Source organism: Lipomyces arxii (genome assembly GCF_038497795.1).
Source record: "Lipomyces arxii strain Phaff 12-163 unplaced genomic scaffold V1512scaffold_3, whole genome shotgun sequence".
NCBI lineage: Eukaryota > Fungi > Ascomycota > Lipomycetes > Lipomycetales > Lipomycetaceae > Lipomyces > Lipomyces arxii.
In genome coordinates this window covers 567,183-587,698 of record NW_027117702.1, presented here as the reverse complement: position 1 = coordinate 587,698, position 20,516 = coordinate 567,183, and the positions used below count along the sequence as shown (strand labels likewise).

The 20,516-nt window shown below is 43.6% G+C and overlaps 11 protein-coding genes across 11 annotated transcripts; 6 read left to right on the top strand and 5 right to left on the bottom strand.

The window, feature by feature from the left end:
• The first annotated feature begins 199 nt into the window (after positions 1-199).
• V1512DRAFT_285513 (rab-GTPase-TBC domain-containing protein) lies at positions 200-3,328 on the top strand. The gene is made up of 3 exons (XM_066918052.1): positions 200-746; positions 799-1,059; positions 1,109-3,328. The coding sequence occupies exons 1-3, from the start codon at positions 468-470 to the stop codon at positions 3,224-3,226; spliced, it is 2,658 nt and encodes an 885-aa protein (XP_066773108.1). The 5' UTR covers positions 200-467; the 3' UTR covers positions 3,227-3,328.
• Positions 3,329-3,512: 184 nt separating this feature from the next.
• Positions 3,513-4,881, top strand: V1512DRAFT_274636 (uncharacterized protein). Its single transcript, XM_066917790.1, has 2 exons — positions 3,513-3,768; positions 3,849-4,881. Exons 1-2 carry the CDS (start codon positions 3,620-3,622, stop codon positions 4,564-4,566), a joined length of 867 nt encoding a protein of 288 aa, XP_066773107.1. The 5' UTR covers positions 3,513-3,619; the 3' UTR covers positions 4,567-4,881.
• Positions 4,882-4,975: 94 nt separating this feature from the next.
• Positions 4,976-7,175, bottom strand: V1512DRAFT_102582 (uncharacterized protein). Its single transcript, XM_066912865.1, has 2 exons — positions 5,500-7,175; positions 4,976-5,455 (listed from the first exon to the last, which is right to left on the bottom strand). The coding sequence occupies exons 1-2, from the start codon at positions 7,072-7,074 to the stop codon at positions 4,988-4,990; spliced, it is 2,043 nt and encodes a 680-aa protein (XP_066773106.1). The 5' UTR covers positions 7,075-7,175; the 3' UTR covers positions 4,976-4,987.
• Positions 7,176-8,352: 1,177 nt separating this feature from the next.
• On the top strand, positions 8,353-9,705 carry V1512DRAFT_235145 (putative FAD-dependent oxidoreductase). The gene is made up of 3 exons (XM_066914079.1): positions 8,353-8,685; positions 8,730-9,524; positions 9,573-9,705. Exons 1-3 carry the CDS (start codon positions 8,424-8,426, stop codon positions 9,626-9,628), a joined length of 1,113 nt encoding a protein of 370 aa, XP_066773105.1. The 5' UTR covers positions 8,353-8,423; the 3' UTR covers positions 9,629-9,705.
• V1512DRAFT_203681 (uncharacterized protein) lies at positions 9,681-11,203 on the bottom strand (the record flags this gene model as incomplete). Its single annotated transcript, XM_066913302.1, has 2 exons — positions 9,681-10,967; positions 11,015-11,203. 2 exons carry the CDS (start codon positions 11,201-11,203, stop codon positions 9,681-9,683), a joined length of 1,476 nt encoding a protein of 491 aa, XP_066773104.1.
• A 292-nt stretch (positions 11,204-11,495) lies between these two features.
• V1512DRAFT_251853 (uncharacterized protein) lies at positions 11,496-12,245 on the top strand (the record flags this gene model as incomplete). The annotated part of the gene is made up of 3 exons (XM_066914690.1): positions 11,496-11,523; positions 11,578-11,839; positions 11,894-12,245. 3 exons carry the CDS (start codon positions 11,496-11,498, stop codon positions 12,243-12,245), a joined length of 642 nt encoding a protein of 213 aa, XP_066773103.1.
• Positions 12,246-13,257: 1,012 nt separating this feature from the next.
• V1512DRAFT_259348 (uncharacterized protein) lies at positions 13,258-15,102 on the bottom strand. Its single transcript, XM_066915625.1, has 4 exons — positions 15,006-15,102; positions 14,692-14,952; positions 14,343-14,644; positions 13,258-14,293 (listed from the first exon to the last, which is right to left on the bottom strand). Exons 1-4 carry the CDS (start codon positions 15,064-15,066, stop codon positions 13,385-13,387), a joined length of 1,533 nt encoding a protein of 510 aa, XP_066773102.1. The 5' UTR covers positions 15,067-15,102; the 3' UTR covers positions 13,258-13,384.
• Positions 15,103-15,282: 180 nt separating this feature from the next.
• On the top strand, positions 15,283-15,773 carry V1512DRAFT_270077 (uncharacterized protein; the record flags this gene model as incomplete). The annotated part of the gene is made up of 4 exons (XM_066917593.1): positions 15,283-15,327; positions 15,377-15,437; positions 15,489-15,618; positions 15,668-15,773. The coding sequence occupies 4 exons, from the start codon at positions 15,283-15,285 to the stop codon at positions 15,771-15,773; spliced, it is 342 nt and encodes a 113-aa protein (XP_066773101.1).
• Positions 15,774-16,048: 275 nt separating this feature from the next.
• On the top strand, positions 16,049-17,355 carry V1512DRAFT_102243 (uncharacterized protein). Its single transcript, XM_066912864.1, has 4 exons — positions 16,049-16,209; positions 16,261-16,824; positions 16,876-17,205; positions 17,257-17,355. The coding sequence occupies exons 1-4, from the start codon at positions 16,146-16,148 to the stop codon at positions 17,334-17,336; spliced, it is 1,038 nt and encodes a 345-aa protein (XP_066773100.1). The 5' UTR covers positions 16,049-16,145; the 3' UTR covers positions 17,337-17,355.
• On the bottom strand, positions 17,338-18,312 carry V1512DRAFT_274627 (tyrosine phosphatase-like protein). Its single transcript, XM_066917789.1, has 3 exons — positions 17,759-18,312; positions 17,572-17,711; positions 17,338-17,520 (listed from the first exon to the last, which is right to left on the bottom strand). Exons 1-3 carry the CDS (start codon positions 18,268-18,270, stop codon positions 17,387-17,389), a joined length of 786 nt encoding a protein of 261 aa, XP_066773099.1. The 5' UTR covers positions 18,271-18,312; the 3' UTR covers positions 17,338-17,386.
• Positions 18,313-18,402: 90 nt separating this feature from the next.
• V1512DRAFT_274626 (uncharacterized protein) lies at positions 18,403-20,098 on the bottom strand. Its single transcript, XM_066917788.1, has 2 exons — positions 20,029-20,098; positions 18,403-19,973 (listed from the first exon to the last, which is right to left on the bottom strand). The coding sequence occupies exon 2, from the start codon at positions 19,916-19,918 to the stop codon at positions 18,536-18,538; it is 1,383 nt and encodes a 460-aa protein (XP_066773098.1). The 5' UTR covers positions 19,919-19,973; positions 20,029-20,098; the 3' UTR covers positions 18,403-18,535.
• Between the last annotated feature and the right edge of the window lie 418 nt (positions 20,099-20,516).

Genomic DNA, 20,516 nt, shown 5'->3' with positions numbered 1-20,516 from the left:
TTAATATTTGACAATATACAAAAATTCTTTTACTTCTCTATAAATGCAACGAAAACACGCGATTTAAGGGATGGCACATGGTTGAAGGGTAATAAATAAATGCATAATGCTGTCGCGTTTGGTAATTCAAATGCATAACTATATGATGATTAAAGCTGCATAATGCAAGGTTAAGCCCCTGACGCGACTGCAACTACACGTCCCATTGCACTCCCAAAGACCCGTCAAGTTTCTGATCATCGACTCGTCGTCACATTCAAAATTTTCTTTTTCTTCTTTTTCTTCTTTTTCTTCTTTTTCTTCTAATAGTCACCCATAAAATTAGAGTGTTTTTTTTGCGTACTTGTGCGCAGGCGTGTATTCACATCAGTAGTTGTTATTACTTACCGCTCGCATTTGTCTAAACTACATTCCAATTTTTGCCGACTTGTGTTTTAAATCTACATGTTTACCATACTCGCAAACTAATGGATCCAGATGCTGACACTTCGCGGGAATCGCTAGTCACTGTGTCTTTGTCCGATTCGTCGTCTGAAGCAAGTTACGATCTAGAAACAGCATTTGTTCAAGCAGGACACGACTTAGCTACACCGCACTCGTCCATGACAGCTTCACTAGGCATTAAAGAGACGCCTATTATTGATGAAACTGAAGATGAATATGAATATAAAGAAGAAGAGGGTGTTGACTGGGACGAGCTGGAACGAACAGAAAAGAAGGAGTCCCGTGATTTCCCTAGCGATGAGGTACTTTTTTACTTGAATCTTACCTGAACAGCAAAGCTAAATCTAATTTTAGAGCACTGCGTTTTTACTTGCTAGACTTGAACGCGAGAATGCTCGATTTGAGCGCGATCCAAAGGCGTTGTCTCCTACTACTATAGGCAAGAAAAGAGTACCACTATCAGTAGATCAATTGCGCAAATATGTTGTAAATCAGCGGCCTTTAAGAGAGTCAATGCCGGAGACTCCTGTGTTGACAGATCTGGAATTTTGGGTTGCTCTTGTCGCCGACTATCCACGGACTGCATCTAAACTCCCATTTCTGCTTTCTAAAAAGGTATTTCACTGGTATTTCATTTTTTGCTTCTTGTCTAATCTTTTTAAAGATTAAAGGAGGTGTTCCACCACCTCTTCGGGGTTTGGTTTGGAAAAGCATGGCAGGTGCTAGTGACATGACACTCGAGTCGCTATTTAACGCGTTAATTGCGGAACCATCGCCGTATGATAAAGTCATTGGTCGTGATCTGTACAGAACGTTTCCAGAAGTAGAGATGTTTCGGGAGCGCGGTGGTCACGGTCAGCAAATGATGGCTTCAGTTTTACGGGCATTTAGTATATACGACATGCAAGTCGGCTACTGTCAAGGTCTGGCATTTCTGGTTGGACCGCTGCTAATGCACATGGACGAGTGTTCTGCGTTTTGCATATTGGTCCGTCTCATGGAAGATTACGATTTACGGACAATGTTCACAGCAGATATGGCTGGCCTGCATCTTCGTGTATATCAATTCACCCATCTTTTAGATCAATTCGTACCTGCAGTTGCTGAACACTTTCGTTCCTATGGTGTGCAGTCAATTTATGCGACTCAATGGTTCTTGTCGTTCTTTGCTGTGACATGTCCCCTTAGCATGCTTCTTCGAATATACGACGTTATTTTTGCAGAAGGAGCGTTGGAGACATTGATGCGAGTTGCCATTGCTGTGATACAAGCCAATGAGTCTTTAATATTAACTCTTACAGAAGAAGACGAAATTTTGCAATTGCTGCTAGGCAGCTCTTTGTGGGAAGTGTACGAAGGGAACGCGGATAGACTAATATCAGACGCGATGTCACTTACTACTGTCGCGACCCGTGATGTGCTCGAAAATCTTGAGCAATCGTACAAAGATCGGCGTGCTGCAGCTGATGGTACACACCGTCCAGATTCACCTAGCAAGACCTCTATGGTGCAAGCTTCTGAACTTCATGCAGCTGCATCTAGATTTCTAGGCAGAATTTGGGGTAACGGTGGTCAACAAACAACTCCTAACCAGCCTGCTCGGCTATTAAGACGCCAGTCTTCTAGATCATCATTGTCGTCGACAATTGATTCTACAGACGTGAATGAGGCATCTTACTTTAAGCATGGTGTTGATACCAAACAGCAGATTGATTTACATAATCAGATTGAAGATCTTCTCATTGCGCTGAACACTTTACAGAAGCAACATGTTCTTGTTGTCGAGGAGCTTGAAGCGGAGAAGAGAGCAAGAGAAGACGAGCGAGATGTTGTTCATCGGTTTCTTACAACAGTACCTGTAATTCAAGAATCTGAGGATAAAGAGCCGCTAGAAAGAAATGGATTGGAAGAAAGCACTGGAGGTCTTGATGAATTACGGAAACGATTTCAAGGCAGCGGAACTAGATCGCAAAGACTGTTGACTTTCAAGGACATGGTAAAACAGCTTGAATCGTCGCGCGCAGAAACTGCGACCGAAAAGGAGCGTGTGAAATTTTTGAGGCGAGATTTGGACAGCAAGTGTGTTGAAGTGAGAGATCTCAAAGATCAGTTATTTGAAATCAGAAACCGGTACCAAGACTCTCAGCGTGAAAAGACCAAGCTCGAGCGAACATTGACCGAGGTGCGACAGCGCCAGATAGTGCAGCAGGAGGCTCAGATATCTTCCGACTTTGACTATTATGACCCGGCAAGTCCGGTAGTTAGTACACCACCTCAATTACCTCGGGTATCACCAGGACATCAGGGATTGAGAGAATTACGTCTTGGTAGGACAAACCAGCTACGCCAGGTGTCATTCGGTAAACGGCAAAGCTCTCTGTTTGCAGCTGAAGAAGTTGCGGCTGCGCTCGCCGACATACCTTCATCGCCTGCACCGGAGACGGTCCGAGATAAACTCCAGTCACCGTCGCCGCCGCTCATGCACGGCACTCCTTCAATGCGCGAGAATAGTATTGCAGAATGCAATTTTTGCGAAGCACTGCGGATGGAGCTTGCGACAGCGAAGCTAGGCGAGGCAGTAGCGCGTCAAGAGATGGAGGAAACCAAAGTTAAGTATGATCAACTCAGAAGGAGTACGATAGCTTCGGCAAGTACTACGCCTCAACGGGTTGGCATAGCAAGACTCCCGACTGCGCCGCCTACTATGCAAGATGCATCTTCTCCGTCGGGTAGTGATGGTGGCGGGTGGGGTAAGATAGGAAAGTTTGGGTGGAGTAGGTGAAACTGCATTTAAGCATAATTATAGTTTTTAAGTAGCCTTTTAGAAGCGAGAAGCGTGTAACGATAAGGAGATACAGTTAATATTACATAGAGTAAAGCACGTGTGATATGCAGGTAGATCAAAGATACCGCCGGTCGAGTCAATTGACGCGATGCCGAGGGCAGAGTGCAAAGCTTAAATTTGCTAACACCACAATTATGCAATGCTTATGGCATATACATGTAATGCTTATGCAACGCCGTTTGCAGTGATTGCGCGCACTTGATGACCTCCCACAGTCAAGTATTATATAATCACGTTTTGTTCACGATCGATTTGCATGTGCCGCTTTAAATTGCTTATTTGACTCGATGAAATAATATTGAACAGCTGAACTTACACTGTAAACACACAATGAGCGATTTAATAAAGCTTGAGCTCGACCGAAAACGGGTGGCTCTCGTGCTTGAAATAAACGCCGAGCTTTTTAAAGAGACGATCCAGATTCAGCGAGCTGCGGAAGGTGATTTAGAGCATACGAGGCATGATATGACATTCATACAGTGAGTTTTCATGTTACTTGACGCGCGATATTAGTCGCGTTATTTAGTGAGATGGGGGCGACGATCTAACATACACGTAGTTGCATGAAACGCCTACAGTGTAACCTTGCGTATTTGGCAGGTATTGCAGATAGAGGTAAAATTTCAATCGCACCTCAGTATCCGCAGATTTTACTACCACCGCCCGATATGGCAAGTTTGGTGGAACCGTATAAGCGGTTGCAAGTACTTTTCCGAGACGCGGTTGAAGCTTTGCAAGCAATGCAATTGCAACAGCAGCAGCAACAGCAACAACAAGAACAGCAGCAGCAACAAGAACAGCAGCAGCAACAGGAACAACAGCATGAACAGCAATTACAACAACAACAAGAAGAACGACAACAGCTCCAAAGTCCTGCGGTAAATACGCAGCAGCCACCTCCTCAAATTTCCTCAACATATCAAATGCAATTGACACAGCAACTACAGCAACAAAGACTGCAACAGCAACAACAACAATTACAACAACAGTTACAACAACGGCAGCAATTGCAACTGCAGCAACTGCAGCTTCAACAACTCCAACAACAACAGCAACAACAACAGCAACAGCAACAGCAGCAGCAGCAGCAGTATCAGGTCCAATCTCAAGCAATGTCGCCACAGCTGAGCCAACCACCACAACAGCTGAGCCAACCACCACAACAGCAGACCACTGCTCAATTTCAACAGCAGCAGCGGTACTATCAGCAGCAGCTTGAACAGCAGCAGAAAATGCAGTCGCTCTTCATGCCAAATCAACTGCAACCGCAAATTTGAGCTTCTAGTGTTGCAGAGTTTTGATTACTTCTAAAGCCAAATTTACTTTTTATACCACATAATGAAAGAAAAGGGGTATATACGTGTCTTCTTCGCATTCAAATCTACTCTGGTTATATCAATGGCGTAAATTGAGTTAATGTTTTGTTTCTTGATAGCTTTTTGAGCATCGCAATTTTTGTATAGTATGGCTTTCGGAATTGTTAACTTGTGGCGAGAAGATGTGCTTTGGGTTTGTGAGATGGCCACTGTATTTTATGTACCAGCATTTTGGTTTATTTTTGTGTTTCTCAACATAGAATGGTTCATATGCAACTATTTTGAATTTTGTAGCACCACATCCGTATTGCTTCCCATGAATCCCAGATTGTTAACCGCCCATGCGTATTACTCGTAAAAATTGATACGACCCATACTACTATTATGAATCCTGTGTATGTTCCGTACTTTCAGCGCCTGTTTCCTCCTCCATTTCTCCCTTGTCATTGTCCCCTTCACCTTCAGCCGTTCCCGACGATGAAGCCAAAGAATCCAGCGCTGTTAGCGTTTCCGTCTCCCCATCGACTTCAGACTTGGTCATGCTCCTTGCTTTTCCCGGTTTCCCGCCTCTGATTTCATTTCGAAGCGATTTGACAATCTTCGTCAGCTCAGACACTTGATTCCGCAACGCATTCAGTTCTACCATCTCTGGCTCGCGGTCGTATCTCGGAGTGATGCCTTTCAATCCGGTAGCCCATTCACTGTTAGCAACGTCAAGCTCAGACTCGATCTCGTCCCATGGCTGAATTGTGTCGTCGTCTGATTCACCACTCGCGCGGTTGTTTAAAATCTTTCCGGCAACATACAATTCGTAAGCTGAAATAATTATCAATAGAGGAGAATAAACAACCTAGTTTTAATTAGCATATTCTCGAATCACTGAAAGAGCCATACCGTCATCACCATGTCATTCAACTTGGCGTACTTATATTTGGGCATCCACCATTCAAAGGGCAGCACTAGTCCAAAAATCTCAATCAAATTTAATGGCGGCACAAAGACGTTCTCATCGGGCGCGCGAACAAAACGCAGCGTCTTCTGAGCAAACAGCGCCATAAATTCGTCATTGGCATTATCGTATACCTTCTCATACGCCGAATTGAACAAGGCAATCAAGATATTAAGAAGCAAAACTGACACAACAAATGTGAACACGTAGTTCAAAATAGCAGCAAATGGCGCCGCGTAGTTTTCGTACGGCTCAAATTCGGGCGATCCCAATAGAGATCGGGTCATGTATGCGACAGACATTGCGCCGACGTCGTACACTCCGTCAGCAGAGTCAAGGCCAACAAAAGCTTGCAAAAACCCAATGACGATGATAATCAAAAGTACAAAAAACACAGCACTTTCCTTCATCAATTCTTTAAGAACGACAAGCATGGCGCCAAAAAACTTTTGCATATCAAGATATAGCAATAGCCGACTCCAGATGAGTGGTGCACAAACTGCTAGTACTCTATAAGCAAGAATATCATACGCCTCGCGCATGTGACTACCATCCGGGCTCGCAAGAGCAGTTATCCTTAGCGCAAATGACACGAGCAATATACCATAGAGCGTGTCATTGAAAATCGACCAGAAACTGAAGTAATAGATTCCAATGTGGTAAAATTTTGTAACCTCGTCAAAAATGAAGCCCAAAGTAAACACAAACATAAGGCCTTCAATAGCGTCGAAACTTCCACCCGGGTTGGCAGTATTGACAGCCCCAGTGTATAAAGCCAAGTAAACGATAGAGAATATAAGTTGTAGAGCGTTCTGGTATAACGGTGTCTTTATGCGATCAGGATCAAAATGCGTCCAGAAATCAGGTGCGGCAACATTTTTGTATGCAATATATTCTTGCGTATTAAACGGACTCTGGATAATCCATCCGTGCCAAATCCATGTAATGCATTTCTGATATCCGGAAGACCCAATGACAGTTAATGCGTGAAGGTCGACTGCAATTTCAAGTGTGTTTCTCGGTTCTGTCACTTCTCCGTTGTTTAGCATCACCGTAAATCTCCTGCAAAGAATCTGCTTGAACAAAAAATCTTGATCTTCCTCTTCCTCGATAATACGCTTTGATAGCGTTTCGCATGCAACCATTTTCAGCTCATTAAGACCAGCATCATACAATTCATCTTTCGATAATTCACGATACCAACTATAGCAAGTCATCAAGGCAAAAACAATGCATGGTCTCTCTTCTTGCGACGGGGTAGACTTTGCAAACGCAATTATCTCGGTCGATAAAATGGTGTTGTTGTCTGGCCGTGTAATTCGTGACTCCTTGACTTCCAATGGAACAATGGTGTCAATTATGTGCTTCAGCTTCAAGGCAACTGTCGTGACTTGCTTGGGAGTAATTGGAGGAAAACTGAGTGCCTCGCTCGTGGGCAGGAGATGTTGATAGACGTCATCACTACTAGAACGCTGTTGCGGAAGTCGCCTTGCTTGCAACTCGAAAGCCGAGATCACCATATTAAGATTGCAAATATCTTGTCCTTTGAAACGTTACTACTGAGAGTAAGCAGAGTGCATATACTCTTTAATTTCAGTCTCTTATAACCAGATCTAATTTTATCAGTTCTTGTGAACGGCGCGCAGGCTGTGTTTTTGAGGCGCTGATCGTAAACCTAGTATTAATTAGAGTTCGTCTGTGCATAGAAACCGTTTTATCTCTAAACCTTAAAACTGTCGAATTACTGAAGCAGCTCAGCATTTGATCACTATTATGTTAGATGTTAATGGAAGAATTAATATTGCTGCGTATGGTGCGGTTGTTAAAAGTTACCACTTTTTAGCTATATCAACTTCTGTCTCTACTATTAGAATAATCAAAGGTTTCGTACCACTAGCAAAGACGCAGAGCGAAAATATAGTATGTTCTAGTTAGTTACAACTACCATTACCATTGAATCTATTTCTTCAACTGCGTAGTCATTCTCACCCGTAGTTTTACATGTATTTTGTCATGAGCTCCACAAACAGGCCTTGATACTTCTTTCCACCTGTAGGACCATGATAGTGTACAAGGTCGCAGTTACTCTGATGCAAAATGAACTCCGATGGCAACAACCATTAGTCTGATGGCTATCCCACACAGTCAAGTGGTAATATCATTAGTCGGAGTGTGACGAAACGGACTATAATTGGGAGCGGAATTCGAGTATTGACATAATTTGGTGTAACAAGCGTACAAATACTTGAGCACTATGTAAATACAATAAAACTATAGCTTTAAACTGATTTAATCAGTATTTCGTACTTGACCACTAATCTTACCCGCTTCATGACAATCAGAAAACACGCAAGGCAAAAGAAAGCCCAAAAGCCTCCACGACAGAATTTCAAAAAATGCGCCGCGCGATGCGCGGCTAAATATTCATCGGTTCGCTGTTCAAAAATCGGAGAGTCTGCGAACAAACTATGCAGTTGTTTTTGTTTTGGCATTTTGCGTATCAATTGTTGATCATCATTTAATATTAGATTAATCGACAGAAAGCTTAAAATTGGAGACAATAATGAGCAGAGTATAAAAAGCGGAAACACTCTTATAGCGCCTTCTACTATTTGATAGATCAATAAGAGCAGTATGAGTCGCTCTATACAGGAAAATACAATTGCCTTGTGGCAAACATTTTACAAGTATATTACAACAGTAGAGACCGCCAAAGTTCATCCGAAATGCAGTGATGACTCTTGCTTTTGAAGTCGGGTCGACACATATTCAGGGGTAAGCCAGATCATGACCATCGGAATTATTTGAGCCCGGCTAGAAAAACGGCGCGGGAACCCACTACAGACCAACAATTGATATAGCCCATTCAATGGTAGATTTTTCACATCTGGTAGTAGGTGCTGGTGTGGTTGGTCTTTCGGTTGCAGCCAGGCTGTCTCGCGCCGGAGCATCAGTACTGCTGGTCGACCGACATGGAGCGATTGGAACCGAGATCTCTGCTCGCAACTCGGAGGTGATTCACGCCGGACTGTATTACCCTCCAGATTCACTCAAGACTCAATTATGCATTAAGGGAAAGCACATGTTATATGAGATTGCTGAAAAAGCCGGCATTCCATATCGAAATTGCGGTACATAATCTGGTCGGGATATCAGGCAAAGCTGATTGCGTTAGGAAAATGGATTGTTGCTCAAAATGACAGTGAGCATGAGTATCTTGAAAGTATGCATCTAAAGGCGCGTGAACTAAAAGTTCCGACCGAGTTTCTCTCGCTGGAACAAGGTCGCATGTTGGAGCCAGCGGTTCGCGCGCGTAGTGCAATATTGCATTCGCCCACAACCGGGATCGTGTCATCGCACTCGCTGATGACATATCTACTTGGACAGCACGAAGAACATGGTGGAGATCTGGCATTGAATACAGCAGTAAGTGCAATGGAGTTTGACCAAAGCCGTGGACTTTATAGCGTCTTGTTTCGAAGCGAGGACGGCGAGATGGAGTTGAAATTTGAAAATGTCGTAAACTCAGCTGGACTGTCTGCTCCGTTAATTTCAAATATGCTTTTACCAACATATAGACATTTAACACCACACTACGCAAAGGGATCTTATTACTCATACGGGCTGTCGAAGCCAAAAACAAATCGGTTGATCTATCCTTGTCCAGCGGGACACGCCGGTCTCGGGTCGCATCTGACTTTGGATTTAGGTGGTCGGATACGGTTCGGGCCAAACGTCGAATGGGTTTCTTCACCAGATGATCTAACACCAGACAACACACAGCTCGAAGACGTATACGCTGCAGTACAGCAGTACTTGCCTACGGTTGAGAAATCATCCTTAAAGCCTGATTATAGTGGAATTAGACCAAAACTTGCCGGTCCGGACCACAAACAATTTATTGACTTCATTATTCGGGAAGAAGAAGGGTTTCCTGGGTTTGTCAATTTGCTCGGTATCGAGAGCCCAGGTACGTTTTAGCGCAACTTATTTTTTCGCCGTTTGCTAACAACTAAAGGATTAACCTCCAGTCTTGCAATTGGAGAAGAAGTCTTTGAATTGTACAAAAGTTAAACTAGTGGGTCTTTGGAGTGACAGGAGCTATTTGACGAGAAGATATGTACATTTAACACAAGACTTTTAGCATCTCGCCTGTGCTTGTAAATTTTGCCCTAGGCTTTCCTATAGCCATGCCCCGTTCGCGTTCAATCTTGTCAATTTTCAACCAATCTTGCCATGACACAACTTTCCAATCTAACAAAGATCCTAAAGACTGGCGCACACTTTCCCAGCCACCTTTGTTTGTGCCACCAAGTTGCCCTTCTTCATAATGTTTAACCAAAGTATCAGCTGTTTCAAACGCGCCGGCCATGGTATCTAAAATAACACCGGTTGGACCGGTTTTCACCCAGCCCGCAGCGTAGTACTTACATGTTTTTGAATCGTCGGGTGACTGCAAGTGGCCCTTCAAATTCCTGCATTGATTGTTGGCAAAGTCGTAAAATGATTCTAATCCAACCAACGGTCGGGTTTTGTAGCCAATACTTATAAACCCGGCGTGTATTGGTAGTTCAACGGTTTCACCGGTGGGACTGACCCTGGAAGAAGGCTTCAAAACTGGCTCTTGCAGAACCATTTTTTCGAGTTTCACACTACCGACTTCAGCAGAATTTGCCGCTGCTGTAAATTCCAATGGATTTAGTAGATACTCAATTGAGAACGACTTTTTCGAATTTAAAGTTTGTTCAGGCTCACCGAGAAGTTGCTTAAACAGTCTAGTTTGTATGCGATCTAACTTGTGTGTTTGCTTCCCTTGATCTACTAGTTCGGTTATTGCAGCGGACGGGGGCTCGTATCGAACACCAGGCAAACGCATCATCTCTCGTAGCTCTTTGTTTGAGAACTTGACTTGGCCCGGCCCTCGCCTGCCAATGATTGACACATGCTCGATTGTGCTTGTTCGTAACGTATTCACTGCTTCTTGCGTGATGTCGGTTGTGCTGAGTACGTCGGGATCTGTAAGTAATACTCTGGCCACATCAAGCGCAACGTTTCCATGTCCGATTACGCACGCTTTTGTACCACGATTCAATTGAGGATCAAGATTTTGGTAATCTGGATGTCCATTGTACCAGCCCACAAACTCTCTAGCTGAGTACACGCCGCTCAAACTAGACCCCTTAATACCATTGCCTTTTTCGCTGTTTGTAGCACCAGGAAAGTTTTCGGCGCCGTAAGCAAACACTATAGCATTGTAGCTTGAGTGTAACAAATCTAATGGAATCACGTTCCGGTATATATTAAGCTCTTTGCTATCTTCGCCAGGCAATGGAGAAGGTCCTCCAATAGTGGTGTTTCCAATAAACCTAAAATACGGCGACTCTGCCGTTTCTATAAACTTTTCTTCGCAATTCTAAAGCTTTAGCGCTATGTTACGGATTTGAGCTATCATTTCCTTACCTTGACTTCTGGATGATCCGGGGCAACTCCAAATCTGGCAAGCCCATACGGAACAGGAAGTCTTTCATACATGTCTAGCTGCACACCTCCCTCTGCAATCCGGGCGAGTATACGACTAGCGCAATAAAAACCACCAGGACCTGAACCGACGACAGCGACCGTGAATGGCGGTTTTTGGCTTGTACTCATCCGACAACTCTGGACCCGTACACCATGACACATTGCCCTAGTACAAAAGCAACGCAGCCCCACAAATACCATACTTGAAATCGCCAATTGTCTCCTTGCCTCGCATTCAATTCAGCGAGGTAACCTGCTTGAGTCAGTCATAAGACACGAACGTCTTCAGCCCATTACGCGCCACATATAATGCGGCGCGTAAATAAGCTTTGAGGAAATGTGTGCCTTCGTTAAGTACACCAAACATAAAACCTGCTTAATACTCACAACATAATTGAACGACCAGTACTGTGAAGTAGAGATGGCTAAGAAAACAAGCTTGCTGTACTGTGGGTAATTTATTATTATGAGGTTTGCAGATATTTGACACTAAAACCTTGCAGCAATGAACACTCCCGCGTTCTTGCGGAGAATGCGTGGAGAATTACCAGCTGAGTCGAGTGTGAGCAGCAAATTTGCTGCGGAGCAAAAGGACATAGGAGCGGATAGCCCCGAGGATGAAACCGCGATACCGGAATACGTGTACAAGGGGAAAACAATTACGAAAGAAGCATATGAGGCTATGAAGAATGGGACTGAACCAGGCAATTCAGCTGCTGTGGCCAAAAATGGTGTAAATAGCAGGATTGGCGAAACAGAGAAGAGGTAGCAATTGATATTTTTAAGGGTTCGATTTGAGGTTGCTAATTATGGTGATAGTATTGGGAAGAGTGGAAGGAATGAAGGGGTAAAGATTGACGGCGTTGTAAGCGGAGGCGCTGAACAGGTACGCAAGAAGACTGTGAATCCACAAGCTGGATTAGACTTTGGAAGAAGGACTACAAAGAGAAAGGCAATTGAGATTGGGCAGGCAGATTCAGATGATGATGGAGTAGGAAAAACAAAAGTTGAGAGTGAACAGCCAAACAGTACCGCGTTTGCACTACGAACCATGAGACCGTCGCGTGCAGAGATGAAGGCAAACACAAAGACCAAAGGAGTTGTGGAAGGCAGTCGCAATTCCCGCAAGAAGAGCACAGCGCGAGTACAATTGTCATTTGAACAAGAATAGAAACTCTCGCTCGTGTTTTACATTCTTTTGCGTTGATTATTACTGCGCACTTCGGGCCCCAAGGGGAGGAGGCATGTCTAAACGTCCAAGACATAATTTTCTGTGACTCGCTCGGGGCGACAACTACTGTAGTCACGGCTTTACACGTTTTGCGCTCATTGAGCGAGCGGGTCACGCTCGATCGGCAAGGCATATAAATGAAAGGGTTTTGTGTCGGTTGAAAAGATTTGCACTGAAAATGACGCTCCTCGTGCTTTTGAGCCGCACAAGGTAAATTTCACGCGTTTCTCCCGATCGGCAAGTGGTCTCGTTCGTGGGTTTATAATTAACTATGGCATTCTCCTACACGTCTCTCCCTCTCTCCCTCTCTCGCATTCGTCTTTCTGGCCTCTTTTGAATCTTGGCTTGGTTTATCTACAAAAAGATGATATTTTTGCCTACTCCGGCCTTTTTCAGGTCACATACATCTCAGCAAAATGTCACTCCTCAGTCAGAAAATCAGAATCAGCAATCTTGTGCGGCACAGATCAATTCCGCACGAGATCGTCAGCATTCGCTGTCTCCCGCTTGCCAGCGGCGAATGTCCGTCGTATCAGATTCTACAGAAGATCATCCGTACTTTGTGGCTGCGTGTAGAAAGAACGGATGTTGTTTGAATCAAATTTCACAGCCAGATGGTACGAGCGGTTGTTTTGAATATGGCCATTTCAGTTTTGATACTAACTTTTGTTTAGGAGAATACATTTCTTTCCCTTCTCTGGATCGCTCAGAGTCGAATGCGCGATAATCACAAGCTCAGAGATTTTTCAGTCGTTCAAATCTCGTTTAACTTACCCCACATTGTGAACACTTTTTGAATATTTGATCGCAGTTGAATGTACTGTCGAAGTATGTGTTTATGCTCACGGTGTTCTTGGAGTTTGCCAGTCAAAGACCAGTGTATATATTTGTATTTTATTCTTTCCTTTGTTACTGTCTTGCATGGGTTTGCAAGACACAAAGACACAAAAGTGATCGGAGTATTGCGGAGTTCTTTTAGTTAGAATTGACTAATTATGGTTTACAAACTATCTTGTGTGGCCCTTTTAAACAAAATCACTAGCAATGCATAATGCAACATCTATCTACGCTAGTTACTCTCAACTTTTCCGCTTCCATACCTCCTCTACCTGTTTTACATTTGACTCCATTCCACATTTGAAAGCGATACCATAAGTAATGTCGAATGCATTCTTGATGCGTTGTCCGTCGACAAACACTTTCGCAACTGAAAATCGACTGCTGGCAGCCATTCCCCAGAATAAGTCGACGGCGCGAGACACAAATCCTTCGTTTGTCTCCGCTACTTCCCCACCCTTTAGCTGGTCACCTGCAAAACAGACAGAGTCTAAAAACTTTTCAACGAACTCGCTTTCGATACCACCCCGTCCAAAAACAAAAGGAAGTTGCGCTGGTGGGATATGGTAAAAAAAGTACGACAGCACATCGGGTTGCTCTGACTCAGGACGCCGCAACAGCTGAGTAAGATCAGGCAAGTTGACAATTTTTGGGAAAGTTGGTGGGATATCAAACGGATTCTTCTTTCCTGTGCTTGATTCTACGGCTGTCTTAGTTGAACTTTGCGACAGCATATCTGAAATTAATGACTCGGTTGGCGTTGTAATCCGCGACTCAGACGATTCCGTTGACGTTTGCTTGGATATTGCGTCAATGATAGCATCCTCATCACTTTCATACTGGTCTATGCTAGATGTTTCAACAGGCTTGCTATCTGCATCCAGCTCTTGTATAAAAGGTTTGAAAGCAACTTTTGACACAGGCTCCATATCTGCAGTTTCTGGGTTTGACTGAACTGATTCCATTGGAGTCGTGGCCTCGTTTTCTAAAAATTCAGCCCTGTCTGTGTGCAAGGATTCTTTTTTTGCTGCTAATAAATTCGCAAACTCTGCTGGAAGCGTATCGACAACTTCAACTGGAATCTCTCTTCGTGATATCTTCGTGTCTTTTGTTGCCGCGACTTTGGCTGTAACTTTTCCCTTTGCTGCCCTCTAAGCGCGTTTTAGCATTTTACAACGTAGTCTATACTAAACAACGGACCTCCTTTTTCTTATTCTCCCACACTGACGCAGACGATGGAGATGGAATTGGAGAAACCGGAGAAATTTTGTCTAACACAGGCGATGGTCTCGCTTGCTCTTTCACCGGTAGTACTGTCTTTGTCTGTGTATTTGTTTCAACGGGCACAACTTCTTTTTTCGTCTGTGCCTTTGTCTGACTTATACCTGTGTCCTTCTGTGTCTTTGTATTGCTCTTCGGGTGGTCCATGGCGTTATTGACCAATTCCAGCTCAGATTTGATTGCAGCACTGGTCGGATCAAGCCTTAAAGCAGTTTCTAAATCTAACCATGTCAGCTCAATCAGCAATTACATATGCAGTTAATCCCACCGTAGCGTGCTTCCTCGTAGTGTTCTAAACCACGTCTGGCAATTCCTCGTCTCCATAATGCCTTCAATCGACTTGAGTTGTTCGCTTCTGCAATCGCCAAAGCTCTTGTGCAATCCAGTTCTGCGCTTTCCCAATACTGCAGCTTTAGACTACAAGCAGCTCTGTTTGTAAAATACGCGGGATCCTTGGAGTATAGTCTAATTGCCTCACTATATTTCCATTGTGCTTCTTTCCAGAGCCCTGATCTGAAATCATTGTTGCCTAAATCCAGTCAATTTGAATCCAAGCCAACGCAAGCCACCGAACACTCTAACCCTCTTCCTTTAGTCGATCCGCCTCTTCATGAGCTTGTGCTTCACTAAGTCCATCGACCATTACTGGACTTCCGCACAATTTGAAACCTAATATCGCAGTAAATTGAATGTATGCTACCTTCGATGTTGTAAAAATAATACTTTAAATCACGTGATACATAAAAGTAACAGTATTATGCAGTAGCGCTGTTTATGCATTGTGGTTTGATCTTTAGCGTGAACGCTTGATTCAATCAACGATCTTTGCACTTCAAAACAGTATCAATAAAATTATACAATGGGCTCTATCGGGATTCCAATTAAGCTGCTCAATGAGTCACAGGTTTGTTTGTACTGCACTTTAGTTTAATTCAGGTACTAATCCATTACAGGGCCACATTGTCACATTAGAACTAACATCTGGTCAAACATATCGTGGAAAACTCACAGACGGTATGGTTTCGTTGCTTTGACAGGTAGACACACGTTGCTGATAAGAATTAGTGGAGGATAATATGAATTGCCAGCTACGAGACATCACAGTCACTGCGCGTGATGGTCGGGTATCACATCTTGAACAGGTTTACATTCGAGGATCACATGTGCGATTTATAATCGTTCCAGATATGTTAAGGTCCGTATAAACGTTTTATACCTCTGAATTACATACTGACAACTGTTAGAAATGCGCCAATGTTCAAATCAAAGGGTCTAAAGGGTAAAGGAGTTGGTCTTGCTCGAGGACGGGCGACAGTTGAAAGAGCATCAAAGATCCAAAAGACGAGATAAATCTGTTAATTATGGCTCTGCAGACGGTTTAAGATATATAGACGGTTATAAGATTATTGCACACATTCATACAGCATAATCATAACGAGTTTGTGTATTGTTTCTGCATCTCCTTACTCTGGATTTATGTTTGGGATTAATTGACAGTTTGCTCACCTTAAAAGTAGTCATGGTTGCTTCAGTTTTTTTTTGTATACTAGTATGAAATCTATGCGCATACTCTTAAAGTAAAATCGTAATGTAAGTGGGAATTGGCTATACTTTAATGTAACCTAAGTCTACTCTTTGGCAGCAGTGAACATATTTTGATTTCACGTATTTTAACTTCAACTTATTTCTCTTTGTTTAATTAGAAGAACAAGCAAAGCATTAATGACAACTAAAAGAATATTAGTCCTTGGACCTCCACAGTCGGGCAAGTTCACGCTTCTGAAAGGTACGATGACTCTCCAGCTAGAATGCGGAATCTCAATTTAATTGAATATAGAGCTCTCAGGATCATTGCCTTCTACTGCACCTACAGATCTCGATATACGGCAATCTCATGCTGGACTATCTCATACTCTGCCATTGAAGAACAAGTACTTTGAGAACGAGATTCCGGTCTGGATTGACGAGTACGAGGTTGAACGCGAACATGCAGGAATCAATACTTGGGCAAAATCTTTTTCTTCAGAAGATGCGCAGGAAGTCGTTTCAGCTCTCGGTGCTATTATATACACGTTTAGAAAACCAGAGTCCAAAGAAAGCGCGAAAGCCTTGAATGATCGGATACAGACAGAGATTGAGACTATACACAAGACTCTAATTGATTACAGTAAGAAGGGTATAACAAATACAAAGAAGGATCAAGAAGAAGAAAACGAAGTTGACGACGATGATGGTGATCTGATTGACTGGGGTGGTATCTGTCTTGCAGTTGCAGTTCCAACTACGAAATCAATTTCAGATGAACCTTTTGATCTGGATTACAATGAGTACGATACAATGCTTCAGCCGTTCGGATTTGAATTTATTGACATGGAGAAATCCGGACGCAACGATTATGGAGGTTCGTATTGGTTTGTGAGTTGATCATTAATGCAGTACTTATCGGTTGTAGAACTGCTCGGACTCGAACGAATCAAGGAGGCCTTAGGAGCATTCAGTTGGGACACTGTGGACGACTCTGCTCAACGAAACCGGATACTGTCTGGATATCAACAGTTTGACAGTGATTTGGAGCAACAGGACTACGAAGAAGATTTGGATAGTGAAGGATTTGACCAAGAACTACGCGAAATGCAGCTCGAAATGGCAGCTCTGCATTTCGCTATGGATGCTGACAAGGAGAATGATGGTGCCAATGAAGAACCATCATCTGCTAACCCATTACCAGAGAAGGATGTAGAAGAGCTAGAGAATATCATGCAACGCATGAAGGCAGTTAGAGGTAATATTTGCTGTTTATCTGCGTTAAAAGTCCAGTACTAACATAATATAGAACAAGGTGAGGGATTGCCGTTTGAAGAGCGGAAAAAACTTGCGGATCAATTGGTGGGAGATTTGATGAGATTACTGTAGTTTCAACTTTAAAGATGGCTTCTTGTACATAAAATTACTATTTGACCAATTCATGCTTTTCTAGACTTGGATTTAGTTGTTGCAGGAGCAGTAGCAGCAGGTTTTTTGGTTGCATCAGTGCTTTCAGCCAGCTTGAAAACACGATTTCGCTGCTTGACCATGTGGCCGAACATGGTTCGGAACCCTGAATATGAATGAGCATAACACAATAGCTTGATGCTGCAAGTGAACATACCTGGGACATAAATGACAAAGATGGCAACAAGAAACCACTTGTAATATGGCGAGAACTTCTCTGCGTCTCCTAACGATGCATAAATGACGAGCAACTCACTCGTGACACCAGTCGGATATAACAGCAAGAATGTGTTATATCTAAAAGTTCAGCATACTCCTTGTAAGCGCCAAATCAAATTCCATACCTTAACCACGTCAACCACTTTGGTGGACCGCCGTTCAGATTATAAGCGTAGTATGCATACCGAATGATCTCAGTCACACTCCAACTGATCACCATTGTCGAATACGCCAGCGTGGTAGCTCCTGACTCTGGAAACAAATAAACAACACCCCACACCAGCAAGATTCTAGATGCGACTTGCATTAGCGTCGTCAAGATTGGCGATCTCACCAAACCGAGCAAGCTGTGTACGATCTCCAGCAGTGCACCAGTCTGAACCCACTTGATGAAATTAGCATTGCCTTCCGCAATGTTTTCTGGTCCTAGAATTGGCAAGATAGCAACAACTCGGAGTAATACTGCAAACCAAAAGAACGCGGAGACAACGTTGTACTGGAACAAATACAGCTGAGTCTTAGTCATTCGATGAATTGGCGAACTGCTAGGCGGCATCGAAGTCGATTCAGCTTTTGAGGGTGTAAACTCTTCAGTCGAATGCTTATTAGCGGTCTGTTTTGCGGATTTACGCTCCATTTCCAAGGAATTGTTGATAATTCTACGAATTACAAGTGCAGAAGTGTCGTGGTCGACTAACCATACTCGCGAGCCGCAAACACCTCTTACCCAAAAAATTTGGCCTTACTACTTTTACAACCCCAGGCCTGATATATACTATAAATGATGATTGGTACCTAAACAGTACAGTGTATACAATGTAGAAACAATTCAATAGAGACTCCAATGCTGTAAAATGCTCAACAACCCCAATAAACAGAGATATGATACAAGAAATGACAACTCATGCAAAAATCTCAAACAACCCTTTGGCGCCAGTAATGTTTTGTTTACAGTCCTCTGCAACACAAATCCCAAGTTTGTCTTTGCGATTCCTCCGTGCCGTCTTTCTGTACTTGACTGCACATGTCCCACAATACACATGCCCACACTTGGCGGCCCAAATAGTGCCCTGTACATCCCTTTCTGGGGGTACTCCAGCAGCTTCTGCGGCCTTAAGCTTTTCTTCCGCGTCGACAGATGGTGCACCCAAGGTTGCGCTGCAGTCGGGGCATACTAATTTCATACCCGTTCGGACCTTTCTTGTGTATCCTTTTGTGGGTAGTGGAACTTCAGGAGCTTGTACATTCAATGCTGCCCTTTCACCGTCTCCAACTCCTACCTGCCGCGCCATTGCTTCTGCAAAATTGGCAATCATATCGTCGTTCAACAGATCTTCGGCAAAATAATCTAAATCAAAGTCACGGTAATCCACCGTCCTCAAAATGTCACCGTAGTCCAAATTTGGACGAACAAAGTTTTGCGGCCGATTGACCAAAAACTCCCTTCTGAACCGCCCAAGCTGTTCTGCATCAACTCCAATACCAGCGCCGCTCTGTGATCTCAGTCTCGGTGTCGGAGTTGGTAGTACGTGCCGAGATGGCCCGAGAAGATGTCTGTGGTGCCGTGCGCGTAATGGAACAACGACTCGCGATGCTCCACCTTGTGGACCGTTGACAGTGGTCACCAAAGCTCGCCTCCTCGAAATATTATTGCCAAAACCACCGCCCACAGCGACTGTAGACCGGTTAGATCCTACTGTTGAAAATGATCGTGGTGGCTGCCATGTATTCCTTCTGTTTGACTCCCTTTCAACGTCAATAGGTATCTGCGCATCACCCCAAAATGGTGGCTCTCGGTCATTTGGTGTTGTAAACTCAGGCAGAACTTGTGCACTAGAATGTGCGCGAAACGTCGGCCGCGGAAATGGCAATCTCCGAACCATCCTTGGTGTTGCAAATAAAAATGAAAAGTCGGGATCTTGTGAATCTTCTGGCACTGAAGTCACCGGGTGATCGTACTGACTGGCTTGAGTCCATACAGGCTCGCTGCGGGGAATATCATCGTCAGCAATGTCGTCAAGATCTATAACTTCCATCGCCGCTGGTCTTTCAACTGCTCTTGTATTAGAGCCAATACTACTTCCACGTGCGACAGACGGTGAAGCCGTATTTGACTGTCGTTCTCGCGGCGTGTCGTTGTCACTACACCAAAAAAGACATTCTGGAGCCGCTGAGGCAGGTGCAGATTCAGTGTTTAACGGCAATAGCTGTGTATCCGAGTTATCTGACTCCGTCAAATCAATTACGCCGCTAGAATCGGCTACTAATGGTCTAGAAGGTCCCATAATGAGATCGTGACATCTGCCTTGTCAACCTGAAATTGCGTTATTGTGGACAAAACTTGTAAAGTTAGATTCATATTCAGCATGGCAGTTGATTAAACAAACAGACGTACTTGTTATAAGCTTAACTCAGATTAAATGTGCTGTTTCTTTCTAAACAGCTGAAAACAAATCTATTGTTCTTATACTCGAGGTGTGTTGAATGCTTGGTTCTATAAAGTAAAGCAAGCGCCACATAAAGATTACCCGGATTCAATAAATTGCAAATGCCTGCAATTAGCCTTGGATGTAAGCCGGGTAAACACTGGTACTGCAAAGCGTACATTATGCGTACGCGGCTGACTGTCCGGCATGATGCTGCTACGAAACAGACATAAGCCAACATTTTGTAAAATATTGAAGTGGGTTGGAATTATGATGACGCCGGACTAGAATTTAAAGAACAAAACGCATTTAAATTCAGTGCCTTTACATTATTTCCAACAAATACGCTCTCTGTAAAGAATAGTGTTGAAAAAAATATTCAACCGCTCTCTCATATATATCTAAACATGCTTCCACAAGTTGCGCTTAAGCCCCCGTTCATTGTCGCCGTTGCTGC

Coding starts and splice junctions, on each gene's coding strand:
- V1512DRAFT_285513 (XM_066918052.1), top strand. CDS start 468: ATGGATCCAGATGCTGACACTTCGCGGGAATCGCTAGTCACTGTGTCT. Junction 747..798: donor GTGATTTCCCTAGCGATGAG/GTACTTTTTTAC, acceptor ATCTAATTTTAG/AGCACTGCGTTTTTACTTGC. Junction 1,060..1,108: donor CATTTCTGCTTTCTAAAAAG/GTATTTCACTGG, acceptor ATCTTTTTAAAG/ATTAAAGGAGGTGTTCCACC.
- V1512DRAFT_274636 (XM_066917790.1), top strand. CDS start 3,620: ATGAGCGATTTAATAAAGCTTGAGCTCGACCGAAAACGGGTGGCTCTC. Junction 3,769..3,848: donor CATGATATGACATTCATACA/GTGAGTTTTCAT, acceptor ACATACACGTAG/TTGCATGAAACGCCTACAGT.
- V1512DRAFT_102582 (XM_066912865.1), bottom strand. CDS start 7,074: ATGGTGATCTCGGCTTTCGAGTTGCAAGCAAGGCGACTTCCGCAACAG. Junction 5,456..5,499: donor TGAATGACATGGTGATGACG/GTATGGCTCTTT, acceptor AATTAAAACTAG/GTTGTTTATTCTCCTCTATT.
- V1512DRAFT_235145 (XM_066914079.1), top strand. CDS start 8,424: ATGGTAGATTTTTCACATCTGGTAGTAGGTGCTGGTGTGGTTGGTCTT. Junction 8,686..8,729: donor CATTCCATATCGAAATTGCG/GTACATAATCTG, acceptor TGATTGCGTTAG/GAAAATGGATTGTTGCTCAA. Junction 9,525..9,572: donor GCTCGGTATCGAGAGCCCAG/GTACGTTTTAGC, acceptor TAACAACTAAAG/GATTAACCTCCAGTCTTGCA.
- V1512DRAFT_259348 (XM_066915625.1), bottom strand. CDS start 15,066: ATGGTCGATGGACTTAGTGAAGCACAAGCTCATGAAGAGGCGGATCGA. Junction 14,645..14,691: donor CTACGAGGAAGCACGCTACG/GTGGGATTAACT, acceptor TGACATGGTTAG/ATTTAGAAACTGCTTTAAGG. Junction 14,294..14,342: donor GGGAGAATAAGAAAAAGGAG/GTCCGTTGTTTA, acceptor AAACGCGCTTAG/AGGGCAGCAAAGGGAAAAGT.
- V1512DRAFT_102243 (XM_066912864.1), top strand. CDS start 16,146: ATGACAACTAAAAGAATATTAGTCCTTGGACCTCCACAGTCGGGCAAG. Junction 16,825..16,875: donor CGGACGCAACGATTATGGAG/GTTCGTATTGGT, acceptor TATCGGTTGTAG/AACTGCTCGGACTCGAACGA. Junction 17,206..17,256: donor ACGCATGAAGGCAGTTAGAG/GTAATATTTGCT, acceptor AACATAATATAG/AACAAGGTGAGGGATTGCCG.
- V1512DRAFT_274627 (XM_066917789.1), bottom strand. CDS start 18,270: ATGGAGCGTAAATCCGCAAAACAGACCGCTAATAAGCATTCGACTGAA. Junction 17,712..17,758: donor AAGTGGTTGACGTGGTTAAG/GTATGGAATTTG, acceptor CTGAACTTTTAG/ATATAACACATTCTTGCTGT. Junction 17,521..17,571: donor CTTTGTCATTTATGTCCCAG/GTATGTTCACTT, acceptor ATTCATATTCAG/GGTTCCGAACCATGTTCGGC.
- V1512DRAFT_274626 (XM_066917788.1), bottom strand. CDS start 19,918: ATGGGACCTTCTAGACCATTAGTAGCCGATTCTAGCGGCGTAATTGAT.